Source organism: Cavia porcellus, unplaced genomic scaffold (genome assembly GCF_034190915.1).
Source record: "Cavia porcellus strain 051 isolate PalLab524CR breed Dunkin Hartley unplaced genomic scaffold, mCavPor4.1 scaffold_15, whole genome shotgun sequence".
Taxonomy (NCBI): domain Eukaryota; kingdom Metazoa; phylum Chordata; class Mammalia; order Rodentia; family Caviidae; genus Cavia; species Cavia porcellus.
Window position 1 is genome coordinate 69,483,772 of NW_026947498.1, and position 21,310 is coordinate 69,505,081.

Here is a 21,310-nt window from a genome sequence, read left to right on the forward strand (position 1 = left end):
TAACATACCATACCAACAGAGCCAATGACAAGAATCACAATATCTTTTCAATGGATGCTGAAAAAGCATTTGACAAAGTACAACACTCATTCATGATAAAAAAAAATCTCTACAGAAAACTGGAATAGGAGGTCTTTATCTCAATCTGATAAAAGCCATCTATGACAAAGCAACAGCTCACATCGTATTAAATGACCAAAACCTGAAAGCATTCACTCTAAAATCAGGATGGATATCTATCACCACTCCTATTCAATATAGTTCTGGAAACACTAGCCAGAGCAGTTAGACAAGACAAATAAAGAAAAGGAATAAAGTTAAGAAGCTAAATTATTATTTGCAGATGACATGATTTTCTACATAGAAGATCCCTTGATGACCACTTTAAAGGTTCCCAGTATCATATACTGGGGGTTAGGACTTCAACACACAAATTCGAGGGGAAAACAATTCAATCTATAACCACTACTATGGGTAAAGTGTCTATGAATATTTTCCAGTATTTATTTTTTATCTGTAATGTTTTCATTATATAATGATTACATTCCATATGAGGAGTTGATGCATATACACTATAAATCTTAATTCTTTTTTCAATCTTTTCTCCTTCTCCCCCTCCTTTTAAAACTTAATCTCTTTACCCTACAATGATCTCTCTAGTTCTTATTATCTGTTCTTCATTTTGCTTTTTATTTATATTTTATGTTTCTCATATAAGAGACACCACGTGATATTTAAGCTTATGTGTTTGGTTTATTTCACTTAATATAATGACTTTAACATATATCTGTTTTAGCTCTGGTTATCTCTCTTGGTGAGAGAATAGTACTTCATTGTGTATAAATACCACATTTTGTTTGTTCATTTATCTGTTGATGGTCAGATAAGCTGCTTTCAAGATTTAGCTATTATGAGTTGTGCTGCTATAAACATGGGTATTCCTGTGTAACTGTTATAGGATGTCTGACTCTTTCTGGAATATACCTAGAAAGGGAGGATCTGGATCAAATGAAATTTCTAATTTTAGTTTTTTGAAGGACTTCTATACTGATTTCCATAGTGGTTGCATTATTTTACATCCCCATCAACAATGTAGCAGATTTCCTTTTTCCTGAAGTCTTATGAGCATTTATTTGTTATTATTCTTGACGACGGCCATTCTTTCTGAAGTGATGTGGACTCTAAGCGTGCCTTTAATTTGTGTTTCCCCAATGATCATTTTCTAGTCTATTTTGCATGTGTACAGCTGTCCAAAGTGATTAAACCACTTGTGTTCCCATTAGTGACATCTGAGGGTGCCAGGTCTACATGACAGGAAAGACCCCAACACGAGGGTCTGTTGAGAAGAGAGATGGGTCAAGCGTGACCTCTGGGTTTGGCTTTGACCTCTAGAAAGTGGTCAAGGATTGTGCAGCCCTAACTTTTAGCTCTGAGTGCTCCCCTTAGCCACGTCACGACTGTGTATCTCAAGCCTACCCAACTGTACTGTATGATTGTTTTAGCACATGAAATGGATTCAATAAAGGGGTTTTCTGGGTTGGGGATATAGCTCAGTGCCAAAGCACCTGCCTGGCAAGTGCAAGGTTTTGAGTTTGACTCCTGGTACTAAAAATAAATAACTAAATAACTAGGTTTTTCTTTTACACTTTTGTATTGAGGTGTATTTTGCATTTCATACACATGTAGTCATATAATATGTGACATTTGTGTCTAACTCTTCCTTCTCCTTCTCTTTTTTTCTTCTTCCTCCACTACTGGGGATTGAACCCAGGGAGTGCCGAGCTATGTCCCATACCTCTCAATTTTATTTTATTTTATTTTTTACTTTTAGAGAGTAGTTAAATTATCCAAACTGTCCTCAAAAATTTAATCCTCCTGCCTCTGTCTCCTACCAGCTGGGATTACAGGTCTGTGCCATCACATGCCACTCTGTCTAGGTTTTTTTCATTATCATACTGTTTTTTGAGATTTGTCCACATGGTACCATGTGTCAGAACTTCATTCCTTTTAGTGGCTGAGTAGTATTCCATTGTATGGATACATCACAGTTTCTTTAGTTAACCTTTGAGAATATCTGGGTTGTTTCTGCCTTTGACTATTGTAAACAACGCTGCTACAAACACTGGTTGTAGACGCATTTGTTTGAGCACCAGTTTTCAATTTTTTTGAGTCCGGATCTAATCTATGTTTAGTTTTTTGAGGAAATGCCGAACTTTTCCAACAGCGCAATAAAAAGTTCTGCTGAAAAACAAAAGAAGAGGTAGGTGGGAGCACTGGAGTCAGGTGCATTCTGTCTTTCACAAGCAGTATAGGGCTATGAGGTTTATGGGCCCTGTGATTTAGGTCAAATTGCTACACTTACATTTTTGGGCTGCCTCCTCATCCACAAAGTAGACAGAGAACTTACTTCTGAGCTGGATGAGCTACTCCAGGCACAGAGTAAACTCTCCCTTCTCTTAATGCATTCCCTCTCTCACTGGCCCTGCCTTTCACAAGCTTTCCTTGACCTGGCCCTGGGCCAAGCTCACCCAGGCAGGTAAGGGGTTCTCCGGCTGCGGACTACAACTCCCATGGAGCACCGCTCCCGCGCCTCCCGCCTGGTGCGCATGCTTTGGCAGACGTGGCACCGGGAGCTGGGAGGCGGGGAGCGGCTAGGAAGTGGCCGAGGCTGTTGGCCGTGGTGGAGCCAGTGGGCGGGCGCGCCGCGCGAGTGGGGATCCTGGCCGGCACTGGGCACCGGCGGCGGGGATGGCACGGGCCGGGCCGGCGTGGGCGCTGCTGCTGGCGATCTGGGTGAGCTGCAGAGTGGGAGCCCAGGAGGTCCGGGCGGGGCTGCACGTGCGCCCCGCGTGGGGTTCGCACCCTGCTCCAGGCCCTCGGGCATCCAGCGGGGGGCGTGAGCGCAGGGCTACCGCGGGGACAGCAGGGTGGTCGTGGTGTCCTCCCCGCTGGGAGTCTGGTCAGGAGCAGCCCCGGGGCGCTGGACGATGCTTTTCAGGGTGCTCGTAAATGGCACAACTTTGCGAGGGGGCTCGCTCCGGGGCTTCGGTTCGGGGCGCCACTGGCCGGGGCGGGACACCCTCAGGCTGGGGAGTGCATCCTGCCCCAGACTCCCGGCCCTGCACCTGTGTGAATGTGGGGTGCGATGCGGGTGCTTCCTCGTTGCGCAAGCGGGAGCTCGGTTTTAGGAGCTCTCTTGATCTTGGTTTCTACTCCAGAAGACTGGAAACTGGCGTAGCACCTGGGCCTCCGCCCACAGCCTCAGTGGGCTGGGTGGGGTCGCCGCCAGCGGAGTTGCGCTGCGACTCACCTCTGACCCTGGCTGGAGCCCCGGCCACTTTCTTCCTTTGTGGGGTAGCGGATCATTTAATGACCCTGACTTAGTTTCCTCACTCGGGGGATGGCAACAGTGAAGATAACCCCTGCCAAGGTTGTCTGGAGGATCAGATGAAAAATCTCTGCAAACTGCAAAATCAAACACGAGTGGGGGAAGGGCGCTGGGAGGGGTCCTGGGAGGGCTGGGTTGTCCAAGGACCATGTGGGGTACTTTGGGGGTCCTCCAGCGAATCCCCGGGAGAGGTGGGAATGGGTGTGCCCCGCGAAGTCTGGTCCGGCTTCCAAGTCTGGTGTCACTTGGGGTTGTCTGGGCCTTCTTCCACATCTCTTGAAGAACTTCTGGACCCTCTGATGTGAAGAGCATCCTGACTCCTTTTTCCCTTAAGTTTCGGGGAACTTCCCACTCCCGGCATCCTCACCAACTTAGATTTTTCAGGCTTTTTTTTTTTTTTTTTTTTTTTTTTTTTTTGGGTGTGGCAAGAATGCTGGGCAAGTGAGAGGAGAACGTGTGGACTGAGTGGCTTTAAACTCTTCTGCCTTTCTTATTCCTTTACCTTTTGGGATCACCATGAGGAGTGGCTACTTATCTTCTAGTTGTCTAGAAGTGGGTGGGGGAAAAGGCTCCCCTTTCCTCCAGGCTTTCTTAAAGTCAGGCTAAATCTAGATTGAGCATCTGCACTCACTGTAGACATATCTGATTGTGCTGGAGCTGTTTGCCATCAATTCCTGGAGCCACTAGGTCTGGCTGGTCTGCAGGTCGGGCAGGACAGAGCAGGGGAGAGGGCCATCTCCCCGCTGAACCCATCATCTCTGCACGTGCTGTTTCAAACGCGCTGCTTTGTTTCCTTCCGCTTTCTCTCCACTCTATGAAAATAAACCCGTGGGAGTCTGATATTACATTCAACAATCATTTATTTACCAACCACTCTATTTAACACAGGGTTGGATTTTGAGTGGGGAACAAAAATAAACATTGTTCCTGGCCTCTGTCTAGGGCTGGGCTGGTTATCAGTCCTGTGAGCAAATAATCCAGAAGTGTGAAGTGCTAACACCCTAACTGCTGGCAGTCTTCACCAAGTGGGATCCACATGGTAATTTAGAAGGCGGGAGGATCAGCTGAGGCCTTGCAGGCTGCAGCAGACTCAGGGAATGTGGCTAGCTGGCCAGGGAGTCTGCGCGTCCTCTCAGTGGTGTAGAAAAGTAGAGAAGTTTGCTGAGAGCACTAAACCTGGAGTTTACAACTGTCTTTACCTTTTCCTAAGCTTAGTAGGTGTGAGGTGGAGGGAGGGAGCCTTCAGGGGCTGGTCTGAGAGGAGTTTCCTGGGTCCCTGCAGTCTGATAGGGTTTATTTGTTCGGTATTTATTGCAGGCTGTTTGCACAGTGCTGCGCTATGACCCAAGATTCAGTACTGTAAAGTAGTAAGTATAGTGGTCAGCTTCATTTCTTTAGTTTTAATCACCAAAAATCAAGAAGAATAAGTGAAATACAGTATTTCAAATGAGAGACCACATCTACCTAACTTTTGCTACAATATAGATACAATTGTTCCATTTTAGTGTTAATCCCTTGTTATGCCTAAAGTATTAATTAAACCTTCTTATAGCTATGTATGTATTGGAAAAACCAGTAGATCTAAGGTTTGGTACAATCTGTGGCATCAAACATCTCTCCCTTGGACAAGGGGGTCTACTATCTACAGGTGTCTGCAGAGATTGATGTACAGAGCTCTGCACTCACATTTGTTACAGTAGCAAAACTCTGGGAATAGTTATAATGCTCAACAGTAACAACACAGTAAAATAATGTCTGACGTTCTTCATACCATGGAAAGTGATGCCATATAATACATATACCATAGACTGTATGGCTTATAAGGAAATAAATTTCATACAGTTCCAGAGGCTGAGGTCATCGTGCTAGAATGGTTGGGACCTGGTGGGGGGCCCTCTTCCTGGCTGTAGACTGCTGGCTTCCTTATGCGACACAAAGAGGATGGAAGAGCTGTCTTGGGTGCTTTTTAAGAGCACTGATCCCACTTATGAGGGCTCTCTCCATGGCCTAGTGACCCCCTCTCCCCGAGGCTCCATCTGATACTGTCATAGTTGGGGTCAGCATAGAAAGTCTTGGGGATGCAAACATTCAGTTCATTGCAAGTTTTCTAAAGAATATATTTACTAAGATATAATGTTTATTGTTAAAATATATTATGATGAATATCTGAAGATGTGCAGAAATGCTCAAGTGTGATTGCTGGAAAAACAATATATAAAACTCAATCTCAGGGTGAAATTATGCATTTGAAGAATTAGTAGTGAGTCAAATAGTAAGCGATTGTTCCGGACGGTGGAGAGGCAGACGACTTGCTTACTTTGCTTATGTTTTCTCATAGAGTCTAAATGAGTAGGTATTAGTTTATAAGCAAAAACATTAGATATTTTCTAAGAGGTTTCCTGAGGGTCTTCCCTAAGCCTTCCAGAAGGATACTATGGTGGAGAGTGGCACAGTCAACACCTGGGCCACATTTGGCCCTACATCTTCCAAGGTGGCATCTCTGTCCCTGAGGTTGCAGCCAGTAAAGGAGGCCTGGAGTCCTGCACAGCCCTGCATCTGACTGCTGGCTCTCTGGCTGCAACCCTGCTCCTGGTCCTCCTCCTCCTCCTCCTCCTCCTCCTCCTCCTCCTCCTCCTCCTCCTCCTCCTCCTCCTCCTCTTCCTCCTCCTCCTCCTCGCCCCAGGGCTTTCCCTAGGCCATGCATACTGATTCCTGTCGAGTCCACAGGATGGAGAAATGTCAGCCAGAGAGCACCCTGCTCGTCTCCCAGTTCAGTGGTTCTCAAATGTCAGGCCAAGGACCGGAGCCAGGCCATGACCAAGTTTTTACTGATCTGCAGACAAACTGGAAAAATAACAATGGCAAATGTTTGTTTTTGGTTTTATGTTTTCATGAATCCAAATATTTTCAGTGAAAACACTTGGTCCATTTTCCTCGCTTGATGTCCATATTTTGGGTGGAGTGTTCACAGTGTTCTTCTCCAAAAATGAAACTGTCGATAATAGTTAAAAAGTTCTTTCTTGGGCCAGGGATTTAGCTCAGTGGCGTAAGCACCTGCCTGGCAAGCGGGAGGTTGTGAGTTCAATTCCCGATACCAAAAAAAAAAAAAAAAAAAGTTCTTTCTTGATGAAAATTATTTTACAACATGTAGTACATGTTATTTTTACTCATATATTTTAATTTCATTAATTAGTTAATTAATTTTTTGGTACAGGCATCAAACTCACGACCTCTCACTTGCCAGGCAGGCGCTCACACTGCTGAGCTAATTTGCTGGCCCTTTACTCACATATTTTTAAAATCCAACTGTTGTGCTTTGACAGTCTGAGAACTGATCTGCTTTAGCCTCCTTGTTTTATCCTGCAGTGCTGGGGACAGAAGGTGGGTATTGCACATGCCTCCCCCTCTGCTCTCTTACTTTATGACCCTCCTAGAGGCAGGAGACTCAGGCAGCCTCTTAGGGCAGAGCCGGGAATAAAGCCAGAGCTGAATTATAAATTGGGTGCTTCCCACTTGTCTGTCTTTCATGTTCCCCAGCTCCGCCTGCTTCCCTGTCTCTGTCCCTGGTAGTAGCTCTAAGCTCAGCCCCCAGGGCAGGGTGAGTAGAGGTTCAGAAGGCAGATGTTGGTCCCTGGTCTCTCCTACAGAGCTTTTAAGATGTGCTCACTTGGGTTCTGCACGGCTCTGGGACCATTATGTATTTAATGGGCTTCTGTGGGCTGGCCCGGGGAGCCCATGCCATTTATAATACTGTTGGAACCCAGAGTGCACTTTTCCCACAGAAATAAACACATTACAGAGGAAGTCTTAAAACAGACCTGACGCACAAGGTGGAGCCGTGGCTGAGAGCCATTGAAAGGGCAAGTGCTGACTGCTGGGATTCAGGACAGGGACAGGCACCAAGCGACCCGAGAATGCCCCCACGAGTGAGGTGGAAACCGGCCTGATTCTGTGACCACAGGAATCCTCCTGTGTGGTGATGCCCCCGGCGTCTAGTCCAGTGCTGAGCACACAGGCATCCCAGGGTGTGTGTGGTGGATGGAAGGAAGGCTGGAGAGGAGCTAGGGAAGGGAAGAAACTGGGAAAGAGGATTGCAAAGAACCTTGAATGCCCAGCGAAGCCCTGAGGACTGGATTCTGTAGGTGATGGAGAGGTGTGATGCAAGTGACCCTTTTAATAGCATCAGGCAGACCCCGTGCGGGGCTGGGTTGCAGCGGGGAAGCTGAGTTACTTTTCCTAGAACAACGCTTTCATCCTCTTGCTTTCTTCCCTGTTGTCTCCAGGCCCGAGTCAAGTGTGACATGATTGAAAGAATGTGGGCTTTTAGCCGGTGAAATGCTCAGGAGCCGAGTGGCCTTGAGCCCTGCCTCACTTTTCTTGATTGTAAATGGTGGTAAAAATATCCATCTTGCAGAGTTAAAAGGATGAGAAATAACACAGGAAGCACATAGCACAGTGCTCGGCATGTGAAAATGCCTGATCAGTGGGAGCCCCGCAGCCTTGCAAGCTGTTGAATCTGAGGTGATGGGGAAGTCGGGGACAGATGGCTGTAGGTGCTGACCACAGGCGGTGTGCATGCAGGGGGTGGCGTGGGTGCCTGGAGGGGCCCTGTCCGGCAGGGATTTGCCCTTGAGTTCCCTGAACTGGCTCTGGACTCTCATCTTGTGTCCTCCCTGGGCCCCTGACATGCTCCTGGGGGGACAGAGGGAGTAGTGCAAGCCGAGGGCTCAGGATTTAAGCCACTGTTTACACCCCTTTCTTCGTGACACTGGGTCCTCCCTTGAGACCTAGAGGCCAACCACACTAGTTCCTCCAAGAATTTGCCTCCACTTTGTGGTTTGTTCTGTGGAACTCTATGTTACACTTAGTGCTTATGGTGGCTTTTGAGGCTAGTTGACAACAGGCAGGAAACAGGTGCTGGGGTGTAAGGAGGACTGAAGTTCTTTTATGTTACCTGGATCCCCCTGAACCTGTGATGTCCTGAGACCCATGGAGGGAGGGAGGGAAGGTGCTTACCCAGCCTGTCCTGCAGCACACGCTGAGGCCTCTGGCTGTTGGTCTATAGAATGTCTCCACCATGTCAGTGTGGTGTTGAGGCCTGTGAGGGACCCTAGTAAAGCACTGTGACCCCTAGAGAGAGGCAGGTGGCTCTTCAGAGGTGGGAAGCAGCATAATATTCCATGAGATTGGAGGTACATGGGACCAGAGGGTGAGAGCACACAGGCTCTGGTCGGGGTGCACGGTGGCTCGCTTGATGTTTAAGCAGCCACGTTGGCAACTGTTTCCTGGGGAGGGTCCGTGCCACTTGCTCTCTAGCTTGTTCCAGGAGGAGGGGCAGCTATCCAGGCACAGTAGCACCTTCCAGTGCACACACCAGTCCGTCTGTTAGCTTTGCAATCACGCAGTGGGGGGTTAATGACGCTCAGACGGCATGAGGCTTGAATAGCCTTTTGCATCTTTTTATTCCTCCGACTCGCACTGAGGTCTCAGTTGTAAGTGCAGCTTTCATTCATTACAGTTTGCTGGGGGCAGAGATGGAATATCCATTCCCTGCAAAACAAATCCCCAGACTTCTTAGTCCCTTAGCTTCTTTAATGAGTGAGCAAGTCCCTCAGTGAGTGTTGGATGATGCCTGGGGTGAGCGCCTCAGGCTCAGGTGACCCAGCACTTGAATCCAGGTGTGGGCTGGGTTGGAAAGCTCTCTTGTCAAGCCAAGTAGCTGAGTGTCTCCAGGGAACATGTGGGTTTGATGTCACTAAGGGCCTAATCTTGCTGTGTCCTGGGCAGAGTTATGTACATGTGTCTACATTAGGGGAGTGGGAGGACGAGCATCAGCATCCTGTGTTCATGCATAAATAAGATACATGTTTGTTTCCAAATGAGTATTTCCTTGTGAATCTGTATGAGCCAGACTCCATGCTAAGGCACTGGGGAATGTAATAACAAATAAGATGGACACCATCCCTTCCTCCTGTGACCTAGCAGGAGGGCCACTGATTAACAGCTTCATTCAGGTAGTAAGTGCTGGGAAGAGAAAGTACAGGGGTAATAGGCATCCCTCACCTGATGCAGGCAGTCAAGAAAGGCACAGTGTACGCACACACACTCACATCCAGGAGCTGGAGGCCAGATCCAGAGGTGCACAGAAAGCCAGCAAGAGGACACACTAGGAGAGTGAAACCTTCATGGGCACAGAAAGAGCTGTGCAAATGCCCACTGTGTCCCTAACAGAAGTCAGGCTAAAACATAGTCCTTGTTGGGTATGGTGGTGCGCACCTATAATCCTAGCACGAGGGAGGCTGAGGCAGGAGGATTGTTGTGTTCAAGACCAGCCTGGGTTATGTAGTGAGTTCAAGGCCAGCCTGAACGTCACAGTGAGATCCTGTATCAAAAGACAAAAAAAAAAGACACAGTCCTTGCCCTTCAAGTGTCTCTGTGTAGTGGGGAGATAGTGCCCCCCCAACAAGTACACATGACCCAGCACCAGGGACAGCCAGGTCTGGTGGCACACTCCTGTAATCCCAGCATGCTGGAGGCTAAGGTAGGAGGACCTCTGCCAATTCAAGGTCAGCTTGGTCTGCATTATGAGTTCAAAGCCAGCCTGGACTATGTCATTAGAGCTTATCTCAACAAAACAAAACAAAACAAAGGACAGATGCTATACAAGAGGCTCCATATCAAGATCAGGTTCTGACCTTACATGGTGCAGGAGATTACCCCCCCCCCCAGCTAGGTAGAGAGGTAAATAGAATATTTCTCATATAGAAACCATGTGACCTCTAAGCGTGTGTGTCTGAATTATTTCACTTAAAATTATGTTCTCAATTGCATCCATTTACCGAGGAATGCCTCAAGTTCCCTTTTTTTAATCGCAGAGTAGTACTCAACTATATTTAAAGAAATACGTTTTCTTTATTTCTGTCTTGATGGACATATATGCTGTTTCAAGCTATTATAAATAGTTCTGCTTAAACAGGAATATGCATGTTCCCTGTAATATGATAATTTTAATTCTTTGGGGAAGATACCTAGAAGTGGACTAGTTAGGTCAAATGGAATTTTTATTTTTATTTTTTTATTTTAAAAAGAAAATAACAGAAAAATCAAGAATCAAACAAAAACTAAAAACCACCACAACAAAAACAATAGTGATAAATAGGATTTCAAACCAAGATGATAGGAATTTAATGATGGTTGTTATATTACATATTATTATCTTCAAAAGAGTTGCTTAGATTACCTGATACAGGCATGCAAAATTGATCAAACAATATAATTTTCCTTTGAGCAGTTTCTTTCGCTTTTACTATATCTATTGTAACTTTTGAAACTTATTTACTTTCAGTTTTTTATATTAGTGAGACAATATGGTGTTTACACGTGCAAGTTTGATTTGTTTCCTTTAGGGTATGGTTTGTAGTTGCATGCATTTACCTATAAAAGTCTTGAGTTTATCTTTTATTGCCAAGTAGCACTCCGTTGTATAAAAACACCACATCTTTTTCCTTCCCTGATGTGAGGCATTAAACTCACAATCTTGTGCTTCCCATCAGGTGCTTACACCACTGAGCTAAATCCCCAGCCCCCACCACATCTTTTTTTTATCCATTCCTCAATTAGATGGGCATATACATTGTTTCCAAGATCTGGCTGTTACAAAGTATGTAGCTATAAACATGGGGGTACATGTATCACTGTGGCATGATGTTTTCAGTTCTGGGAAAATACCCAGAAGGGGAATAGCTGGATTGAGTAGAACCTCGGATGCTAGTGTTTTGAGGAATCTCAACGCTGAGGAATCTTCCACAGTGGCTGCACCATAACACATTCCCATCAGCAATGGAAAAGGGTTCCTTTTTCCCCTCAGTCCTGCCAGCAGTTATTATTGGTTGATTTCTTGATGTTAGCTATTCTTTCTGGAGTGAGACGATATCTCAGTGTTATTTTAATTTGCATTTAGAAAGCAGTCCTAAGAGGGAAATTTATAGCCATGAATTCTCACATCAGGAAACAGAAAGAGGACAAAGAACCTAATGCTATACATGAAGCTTCTAGAAAAAGAATAAGTGAAATCCAAAGCTCACATGAAGAAGGAAATGATAAAATCAGAGCAGAATTAATGCAGCTAGGGCTAAGTAAACAATATAAAGAATTAATGAATCGAAGAGTTGGTTCTTTGAAATAAATAGAATTGATAAACCCCTAGCCAACCTTGTCAAAAAGAGGAAAGAAAAAACTCAAATTGATGCAATAACAAAAAGGGTGAAATCAGTACAGATCCTGTGGAAATTCAGGAGATCATCAATATTTACTTTGAAAATCTATTTTTAGTTTTTTGAGGACACTCCATGATGTCTTCCTTGTTGGCTCTAATAGTATACATTCCCACCAACAATGCAGGAGATATTTCCTTTCTTTTATCCTCTCTAGCATTTATTATTAGTTTTTTTTTTTTTTTTTTTTTTTTGTCTTTTTCAGTTTTTATCGGTACCAGGGATCGAACTCACGACCGCCTGCTTGCAAGGCAGGTGCTTATGCCGCTGAGCTAAATCTCCAGCCCCTAGTTTTTTTTTTTTTTTTTAATGATAACTATTCTTTCTGGGGTAAGATGGTGTCTCAGTGTAATTTCAATGTGCGTTTCTCTGATGGCCAGAGATGACAAGTAGTTTTTGATATATTTGTTGGCCATTTGTAGTTCTGAGAAGCAACTTATTGATTTCAGTTGCCCAATTTTTGATTGGGTCTTTTATTTTGAGAAGTCTAATATTTTTGAGTTCTTTATACACTCTTGATTTTAGTTCAAGAGGTCATTGTTGAACCTTCACGAAGAGCCATCTGGAGGGACATAAGGAGGGCAGGGGAGGAGGCGAAGATGGAAAATCCTGGCTGTGAATGGAGCAGGGAGAGACATCAGGTCCAGACGGAGTTCTTAAAAGATGAATCAGGAGTGAAATTTCTCTACTCTGGTTGTGGATGAAAACCACTTTTAAAAGTATGTGCATAAACTTGGATTTCTGGGCCATTCAGCCACAAGGGATGATTTTCTTCAGGAATAAGGCCCAGGAATCTTGTATTTCTGAAATGCCTATATTAGAGTTGTGGTACAGCTACACAGTTTACAATGTTTTAGACAACTTTCTATGGCTGTGAAAAATACTTGAGATATTTAAAAAGAAAGGTTTGTTTGGGCTTATGGTTTCTTAGGTTCAGTCCATGGTTGATGGGCCCCATTGATTTGGGCCTACATGGCACAGTTGACCATGGTGAGAACATACGGTGGAGGAGGCCTGTACAATGTGTTGCAGCTGGGAAGCAAAAGGAGATAGATAGCAAGGGGCTGGAGTCCCACTGTCTCGTGCAAGGGGATGACCCCAATGACCGTTAGGTCACCCTCCCACCAGGCTTTGCCTGTGAAAGGTTCCACCACTTCCCAGTAGCACCACAGACTGATGACCAAGCATTTAATACTTTGGCCTTTGGGGGCCATTCCAGGTCCTGACCATAGCAGATGACAGCATTCATCTTGCTTGGCGGGTGATATTTCACTGGACAAGGTTGCTGCTTTCTACAGAACAAGTTCTGTGCATCAAGAGCATCAAGAGTTGAATCGTTTTTGTTCACTGTGACATCACTTGGTCTGAGCACAGACTGGTTTTGCTTTTCTCTGAGGGAGAATTGCTGGTGTTCAGGGAGCAGGGGAAAATGGGTCATTGTGGCTCCTTCCCGCTGGTCAGACAGTCACTAGATTGGGAGGAAAAGCAGACTTGCTGGCTTCCCGGGCTTTGGGTTTTTGTTTTGTTTTGTTTTTTTGTGATACCAGAGAATGGAACCCAGGAGCATGTAACACTAAGCTAATCCCCAGTCCTTTTTATTGTTTTTTTATTTTTTTGAGACAGGGTCATGCTGAGTTATTCAAATGGGATTGGAACTTGAAATTCTCTTCCCTTGGCCTCCCTGAGTGCTGGAATTACAGGCAAGCCTGGCTTTGGGCTTTGTTCTGAATGAAGTGATAGGGAGTGGGTGGCGCCTCCAGGGATATCAGGAACTATTCATGTGGAAGGGCTGAAGTAGAGGGCCCAGGTGACCTTCTTCAGCTTGACCTGAGTTTAACGTCTTTAACTCTTTTGAGCTTCAGTTTTCACAGGTCCAAAGTGGGCATAGTGCTACCTCCCACACCCATTCTGTATAAGAGTTTTGCAAACATTTTTACTGTGACTCCTACAGGAGTATATATACATTTTACAACATTGGCCATGACATGTATACATTAGTAGCAGGTATAAATGTTCCACTGATTGCCAGGACTTGCTAAGATGCACACTGATTTTTTTCTATTTAATGTCATGTTTAAAAGATCTTGATGTCACTCACTGGATTGATTTTTGTGACTTGGCCCTTGGGTTGAGTCCTGAAGGTTGTGACTGTGGATTTAGATTCCCCACTGTAGAGGAAGGAATGTGTTAAAAGCTTGGCTGTACACCACTGGGCCATGGGTATTTGTTATTTCTTTATCAATTAGTAGAGCTTTAAGGCAGAGCTGGGTTTCCGGAGTGGAATTCACCTGCTCCTCCTCCTTCCCACTGTCTAAGCTAATGTTCGCTGTACCAATTCTTCCTTTTAACAGGGCTGGCACACTAGGTTGGCAGCCACCCAAGGCCCTCTTGGCTCTAGAAGAGGCTTTCCAAAACATTAAAAGCTTCAGGGACTGAAGTCTTGGTTAAATGTACTGCAGTTGCAATTTCAGGATAAGAAAACCTATTTTTATAAGCTCTCAGCCAGTCCCGGACTTATATCTTGTTTTTCTTTCTTTCTTTTTTTTTTTTTTTTTTTTTTGGTTTGTTTGTTGAGGGTTTTTGTTTGTTGTGTTATGTTTTAAGACAGGGTTTCACTATGTAGTTCAGTGTGGCATTGAACTCACAGTATAGCCCAGGCTGGCCTTGAACTCACAGTGATCCTCCTGCTTCAGCCTCCCAAATGCTGGAATTACAGGCATGTACCACCACTCCTGGGTGACTTATCTCTTGTTGACAGCCATATTTTCTATGGGGAGTACAGAATAGGGTGGGGGTTACTACTCTGTGTAATCCTAAATATAAGGTATGGTTTATAAAAGAAAGCAAAATATATGGCTGGGCATGATGTGATAGGTTGAGTACCTTTTATCCAAAATGCTTGAGACCAGGAATGTTTTCTGGATTTTAGAATATTTCTATTTACAAGGGGTGATCAAATATATAGTAAATAATTTTAAAAAATACATGTACAATGAGTACTTTAACAATATATTACAGTAAAAGCCCAATAACATTAATTACCCTCAAAATATGCTGCTTCACCATGGACACATGTTCTTACAGTGCCTGGCACTTTCCGAAGCGGTTCTGGACGTCCTCCTTGTCTTCATAAGTTGTGGTCACTATATATAGAAAATGGGGCTGCTGAGTGCACCCGATGGAAAGCAGGCAGGTAGAAGCATGGCAGTGGGTCCTCGTCCACCTTATTCCCCAGATCTGGCGCAGGGTGACTTCTGGGTCTCCCTTAAAGTCAGAATGACCTTAAAGGTAAACGTTTGGAATTGTTTCAGAACATCAAGGTAAACCACAACAGCACAACTAAGGACATTAACAAAAGACTCCCAAAACAGCTTCCAAGTGGCCAGAACAATGATGTTAATGTGTTTGAAGCCAAGGGGAGTATCTTGAGGGGAGTTAATGGTAATGTGTCTTTTACTCTAATAAAATTCAAGACAATTAAATATTCACATTTTCTGATCATGCCTCATACATAATGAGGTGTGTTAGGGGAGGAACCCAAGTCTAAACACAACATTTATTTATCTACCATGTATGTCTTACACACATAGCTGGAAGTTAATGTTATCAATATTTTTAGCACATTTGCACTGTGACATGTCGCAGGAGGTTAGGTATGGAATTTCCCACTGGTTCTTACTGTTGACTCAAAAAGCTTTGGATTCTGGATCATTTAGGATTTTGGGCTTTCAGAGCAGGTGTGCTTAACCTGAAAGAAAGTGCAGCTAGCCTTGTGTTTATAGGAGCAAGCAGTAAAATGTGCATGGCTTCAGGAGTCGGTCTCTGTCATGCTCCAGCTTGGGAACTGGACTCTGTCAAACTTACGTCTGAATTCACAGGTCACTTATTTGCCATGTGATCTGGACCTAGTGTGCGGTTCGGATCTGAATGGCTCCCACAGGCCTGTGTGTTAAAGGCTTGGTCACCACTCTGTGGCACTACTGGATGATGGTGAACCGTTAGAGGTCATTGGGGGCATGCACTTGGGACCCTGACCATCCCCTTGTTCTCCTTGCTTCCTGTCCATAAAATGAACAGTTTGCTCTGTTTTATCTGCAAAGTGAGTGTAATAAAGCACTTTCTATAGCTACCAAAATAATTAAATCAGTTAGTTCCAGAAACAGCCTAGCTTGCTGATGGTCACACGGCAAGTGTTATGTACTTTTAGATGTTACGGTCATTGTGGGACTGACCCTTAGGCCCTGGATTTGGCAATTAAAGAATCCTCTCTTGTGTTCCATTCTTCACAAGATGCTTTTTTCATTTCTCTCTCTTTCTTAATAAGCACATTTATTAAGATTCAACCCATGAATCCTTCATCCCAAAGATATGGTCTGTCTGTCTCTCTCTCTTGTCTCTCTGTGTCACACACAGGAACACGTACATTCTCAGGTTTGCATGGTGCTCGTTTTTACTTCAAAGGCTGCTGGGTAGACATTTGAGCATCAGGAAATACAGATGATGAAAAGCCCAAACTTGCTTTGCATTTAGGCCTTTGTTCCTGGCGAAGAGTGATGCTTAGCCATGGTGGGTAGTGACAGATGCTTAAAATTTGCCCTTCCCAGGAGCAAAAATTACATTTTAAAATAATTGCTCTTTTGTATATCTCTTTTTTCATTTGAAGCTATTCTTCAAGTATTTTCTAGGTATGTGCGACATGCAGATCATTTCACAGCTTCTGTGTAATAGTTTCTATAAAAAATCAAAATGAGCTGAGTGTGCTGTAATCCCAGCACTCAGGAAACTGAGGCAGGAAGGTCATCTGAATTCAAGGTCAGACTGGGCTACAGAGCGAGACCCTATCTCAAAAGCAACAGCGACAAAAACCCAAAATAACTATGTAAGGTCCCTTTTGAAGGAGCAGACCACCTGGCTAGAGGTGCAGAGGGCAGGAGAGCACTGTTCCAATAAGCCTGCCGGACAGTCTCGAGCAGCCTGTGGGAGAGGCAAGCCCGTATTTGCTGAATTTTGGGGATCTGTTTTTCTTTCTTTCTTTTATTGGACAAGATATTTTCCTTCTTATTCGGAAACAGTGATAGGCTCATCAAAGAGTAACAAGGCAATACCAAGTTCTCTTCATACATACTTTGTCCAGGTTCTAGAAATATTAGTATTTTCTTGCGCTTGTTAATCATACTCTTCCTCTAACATATCAAGTTTATATGTGATGCTTCTTTGGCCACTAAATGCTTCAATATAGTCATGTGACGTATCATGGTGTTCTGGTCAGCAAAGAACTGCATTTCTCAGAACTAATCTCCATTGTTAAGCAATGTAAGACTATATTTCCTAATATCCAAGGACTCTCTTTTCTATATAACCCCGTACACTGACCCAACCAGGAAGGCAGTACAGTTGTTCCTCAGTGTCCTTAGTGTTTGAGGATCCCTGCAGGTACCAGAATCCATGGACCCTCAGTCCCTTATATAGAACGGCACAGTGCGGTATTTGTATATGTGCCTGGGCATCCTCTGTCACGTACTTTAGATCACCTCTGGTGTACTTATAATGTAAATGCTGTGTAGTAGTTCTTCTGCTATATTATTTAGGGACCATTGAGTCTGCACATGTTCGATACAGATGAAATCTTCCTTTCAAGTATTTTTGTCTAGAGTTGGTTGAAGCTCTAGCCATGAGCCCCAGATACAGAGGCCAGCACCTTGGCTCAGGACCTGATGCAGAAGCACACATTGCATTCAGCCGTCCTTTAGACTCTCATCTGGGCCACTTGTTCTGTCTTTGTCTTTTCTAACAGTGCTATTTTTTTTTTTAATCAGTACCGGAGATGGAACTCACGACCGCCCACTTGCAAGGCAGGTGCTTATGCCGCTGAGCTAAATCCCCAGCCTTAATAGTGCTATTTTTGAAGAATTTCCCTCAGTTTGATTTTTGATGCTGTGTCCATTTAGTGCTTCACACCCAGAGGCATGTGATGGCAGTTCGATGTTAATGTTGGTCCCACGGTTAAGGAGAATTCTACCCTGTTTATTCACAATAAAGTTGTATTTTCTGGTGGGGAGATATTGGAGACTTAATTATTTCCGTCATGATAGCCAAATGGTGGTAACTTTTTAAACATTGACATGGGACATTTTTATTATGCTGAGTTAGTAAAACAAAGAGGAAGAAAAGGACTATTGAAGAACAAAACTTTAGTTTTTGTTTTCTTCATGTCTTTTTCTGAGCATACTTTTGTTGCTTAAAGTTATGGTCATACCAGGTATATTTTGAATTCTATTTTTAAAAACTTAACATTAAGACAAATATTTTTGCATTGCACCATCTTTAAAAACATTGTTTAAATAGCGGTAGTATTTTATTGAGCTGTTTGTTCCAGTTCGTTATAATCCTTCCTCTGCTATTAGACCTTTACTTTGTTTGCAGGCTTTGAGTCTTATGGGTAGGATTGTATGAGTCATTTCTGTGTCAGAACTGCTAATTTCCTTGAGACATATTCCCCAAAGTGGGGTCACCAAGTCAGAGAGCACCAGTACTTTAAAGATAACTGGTACTTTGTGCCAAATAGCTTTCCAAACAAACTGTGTAGTTTAGACCAGCAGTGTTTCGGACTTGGGCTCATATTTTAAGAAATTCAATAATGGTGCTTCTTAACCTTTTTCTTTTCTTTTTTGTATGTGTAACCTGTTGCCCACCTGTGAAGGTTGGTACTAGATTAATTTCCTGTATTTTGAATTATGAAAGTACAGGCACTTATTGCCAAAAAATATAGTGCAATGCAGCACATTTGACCTCTTTCCTGGCTCAGCATTCGGGTGAGCTCTGACGTCACCAGGTGGCCGTGTCTAGGGAACGTGGCTCAGGACAAAAGGGCAGTTGAGGTCCCTGTGAGGGGCTGGATATTTCATCGTGAGAGTCCTGACAGGGGAATGTGTAGTCGTCTTTGCTGTCTGTTGTCTGATAGCTGATGTGACAGAAGAGGAATGCAAACTTGCTAATTTCTACAGCTATCCCAGGCAAAGGTGGGCAGGGCGGAGGATACAGATTCTATAAGAGCCTCAGGATGCTGAGTTTTATCTGCAACCTTCTGGGTCCAGCAGAGTCGAAGAATTGTGAGTCTTGGCTCTGAAACTGAAGCTGGTGGCTCAACATTGGGGAGGGGATTTCTATATATGGAAACCATCCAGCCCAGTTTAGCAAGCAGTGTCCTTGCCTATCTAGGATCCCCTCGCTAGAGAAGTCAGGAAACCAGAGAGTCCCCAGCTAATTCTCTTTGAGCTTGTGGGTAGCTGTTGCCAGATGATTGAGTTATCAGTAAAAAGAACCAACACTTGGGAAATTAGAAGACACATGTACATCCATCCCTATCTCTTTCTGATATAGTTTATCTAAAGTATAGTGCAAGATTGGGTGATTTACACACTTGAAATATCCCTACTATAACAGATAAGCTTTTGTTCTAGTAGGTAATAAAATCTATTTATATGTGGGCCATCAGATCCAGAATGATAGTTCTTTAAGGAGATCATTTATTTCACTCATGTAGAACCCAGGACAGGGCTATTCTAGGACCAGTAGTATATCCTTCTGTGGTCAGAGAACTAGACGATGTCTTCTATCTTGCTAACCCCACATCTTTAGCAAGTCCTTCCTTTTCATTGTTTCATGGTGGCTGCCTGAGTTCCAGCCATCTTGTCTAAATTCCAGCTGGCAGGAAGGAGGAAGTGACTAAGAAGACTCCTATCAGATGTCTATTAGGGGAAATTCCTGAAAGTTGCTGCATAACACTTATGCTTACATTCCAAGGGCTGGAATTTAGCCACATGGCCATACTTGTAAGGGAGACCGAGAGGTAAAGGCTTTCTTGTGGGTGGCCACATGCCCAGGAAACCTCAGCAGCTTCTGCCCACCTGCCTTCTCTGGTAGTAGCCCTGAGACTAGGTATCTAAATGGCACAATTGGGAACACTTTGGAGATCCCTTTTAGCCCCTCCAGAGGAGAAAACTGAGACCGAAGGAGAGATGACGCCTCGAGCATACACAGCTGGTAACTATCAAGATCAGCGCATAACTGGGGCTTCCAACACTAGGTGCGGGGCTCTCCCCCGAGAGCTGCAGCACACAGCTCCCAGCCAGCTCAGCCGCCATCCCTGACAGCCCTGCCTGTGTTTCCCACCTTCACCCCAGTCCTGTACCACCAGCTTCTTCAGCGTCAACATTTGCACATGCCAACATTTCAGAGCTATTTTGAGCAAAATGTGAGTTAAACTAGTTTCTTCACAACTCTCAGCATAAGAAGAGTCTTTTTTTCAGGTGTCAGCAAAAAAGACTGAATCTACCTCCCCCTTCTCCTAACTGTTCAGTTTGGGACCCCACATCTTCCTTGGCAGGCCACTCTCAGGTAATTGAGTGTGTCTAGCTCCAGGGCCTGCAGTGGTGGTGAATCTGTAAATCTGTGATGTTAGTGCCAGCGTCCACGGGTATGAGGACGCTGGCTTGGGCCACAGAGACAGAGCCTTTTTAGGCAGTCAGTGTAATGGGTTGGGGACTGTTATTCTTCCAGTCTTGTCCGGCTCCAGTCTGGGGTGCGGGCAGTAGGGTACCAGGCTCAGTCAGTGAAGAGGGCGGCATGCCTGTGCTGGTGAGCAGGTAGAGTGGGCACAGCCCAGCTGGCAGTCTCTGCCGAGGAGCAGCTCTGGAGAAACTGCCACCTGCAGGATCTGCATTCCTGTGGGTCCCTTGGGCTTGGAGAAGGCCGGGTATACTATCAGTCCAGGAGGGTACATCCTTCCTGTGGCTCTCCTGCCTGGGTTAGGTCATTGGTTGTAGCAGTGGGGGGCTGGTGGTGGAGACATGCAGGCCCTGGACTAGGAGTCAGCGCAGAGCACTGGTCCTGAGTCTGCCACGCAGCTGTGGCATGGCCTTGGCTCCTCGTGGTGGAGTGGGATGGGTACCTACTTGTTGGCTGGCTGTAAGGGGAAGGGTTAGCCTGAGTGAGACCTGGAAGCAACTCCCAACGTGCAGCGTAACCTCTTGCTCAGGGTCGCTGTGCAGCTGGCTGGCAACACCGAGTTTTCTGGTGCTGAACGTGTGTACGTGTGTGCTCCTTCCTGCCTGGACCTGCTGTTTGTCTGATTGCAGGCAGCGCCTGGAGAGGAAGAGGTGGCCCCAGTGTTGTCACCACCCTTGTTCACTAATAGTACCGACACAGATAGTGAACAATTGTTATGTACGTCTGTATGCCAGGCATTGGGTCAGTTGCTTTATGTCTGCTCCCTCATCCAGTCCTGCACCAACTCGCCAGGTGGGCATCAGAATCGTCCTGTCCACCTCCAGGAAGGAGATGGCACTCAGACGGTTAGTGACTGACCTGCTGCTATAAATGTTGGCGCCTGCATTCACCCAGATCTGTGACTTCAAAGCTAGGATCCTTTCTGCAGTATCTGGAAGGTGGCAAAGAGGCTTTGAGGACAGAGCTTAGGAATCCCAAAGCCTGATAATCAGAGATGGGCCGACGCCTGCTACAGGAGCAGTGCAGGGGCCCTGGCCGGTGACAGGGGTGCTGTCTCCACCATAATTGCCGCAGCTGTATGAAGTGGAGCAAGGACACTTGGGGTGCTTGGGTGCTGCTGAACTCTGAAGAGAGCCTTGGA

General features: G+C 45.0%; 1 protein-coding gene across 1 annotated transcript in view; it reads left to right on the forward strand.

Moving 5' to 3' along the window:
* The first annotated feature begins 2,636 nt into the window (after window positions 1–2,636).
* The window catches only part of Pdia5 (protein disulfide isomerase family A member 5), an 88,500-nt gene continuing 69,826 nt past the window's right edge, over window positions 2,637–21,310 (forward strand). The window contains exon 1 of the mRNA XM_063225089.1: window positions 2,637–2,793. Coding sequence (XP_063081159.1) covers window positions 2,749–2,793 — 45 coding nt within the window. The 5' untranslated portion in view covers window positions 2,637–2,748. The remainder of the gene's footprint in view (window positions 2,794–21,310) is intronic.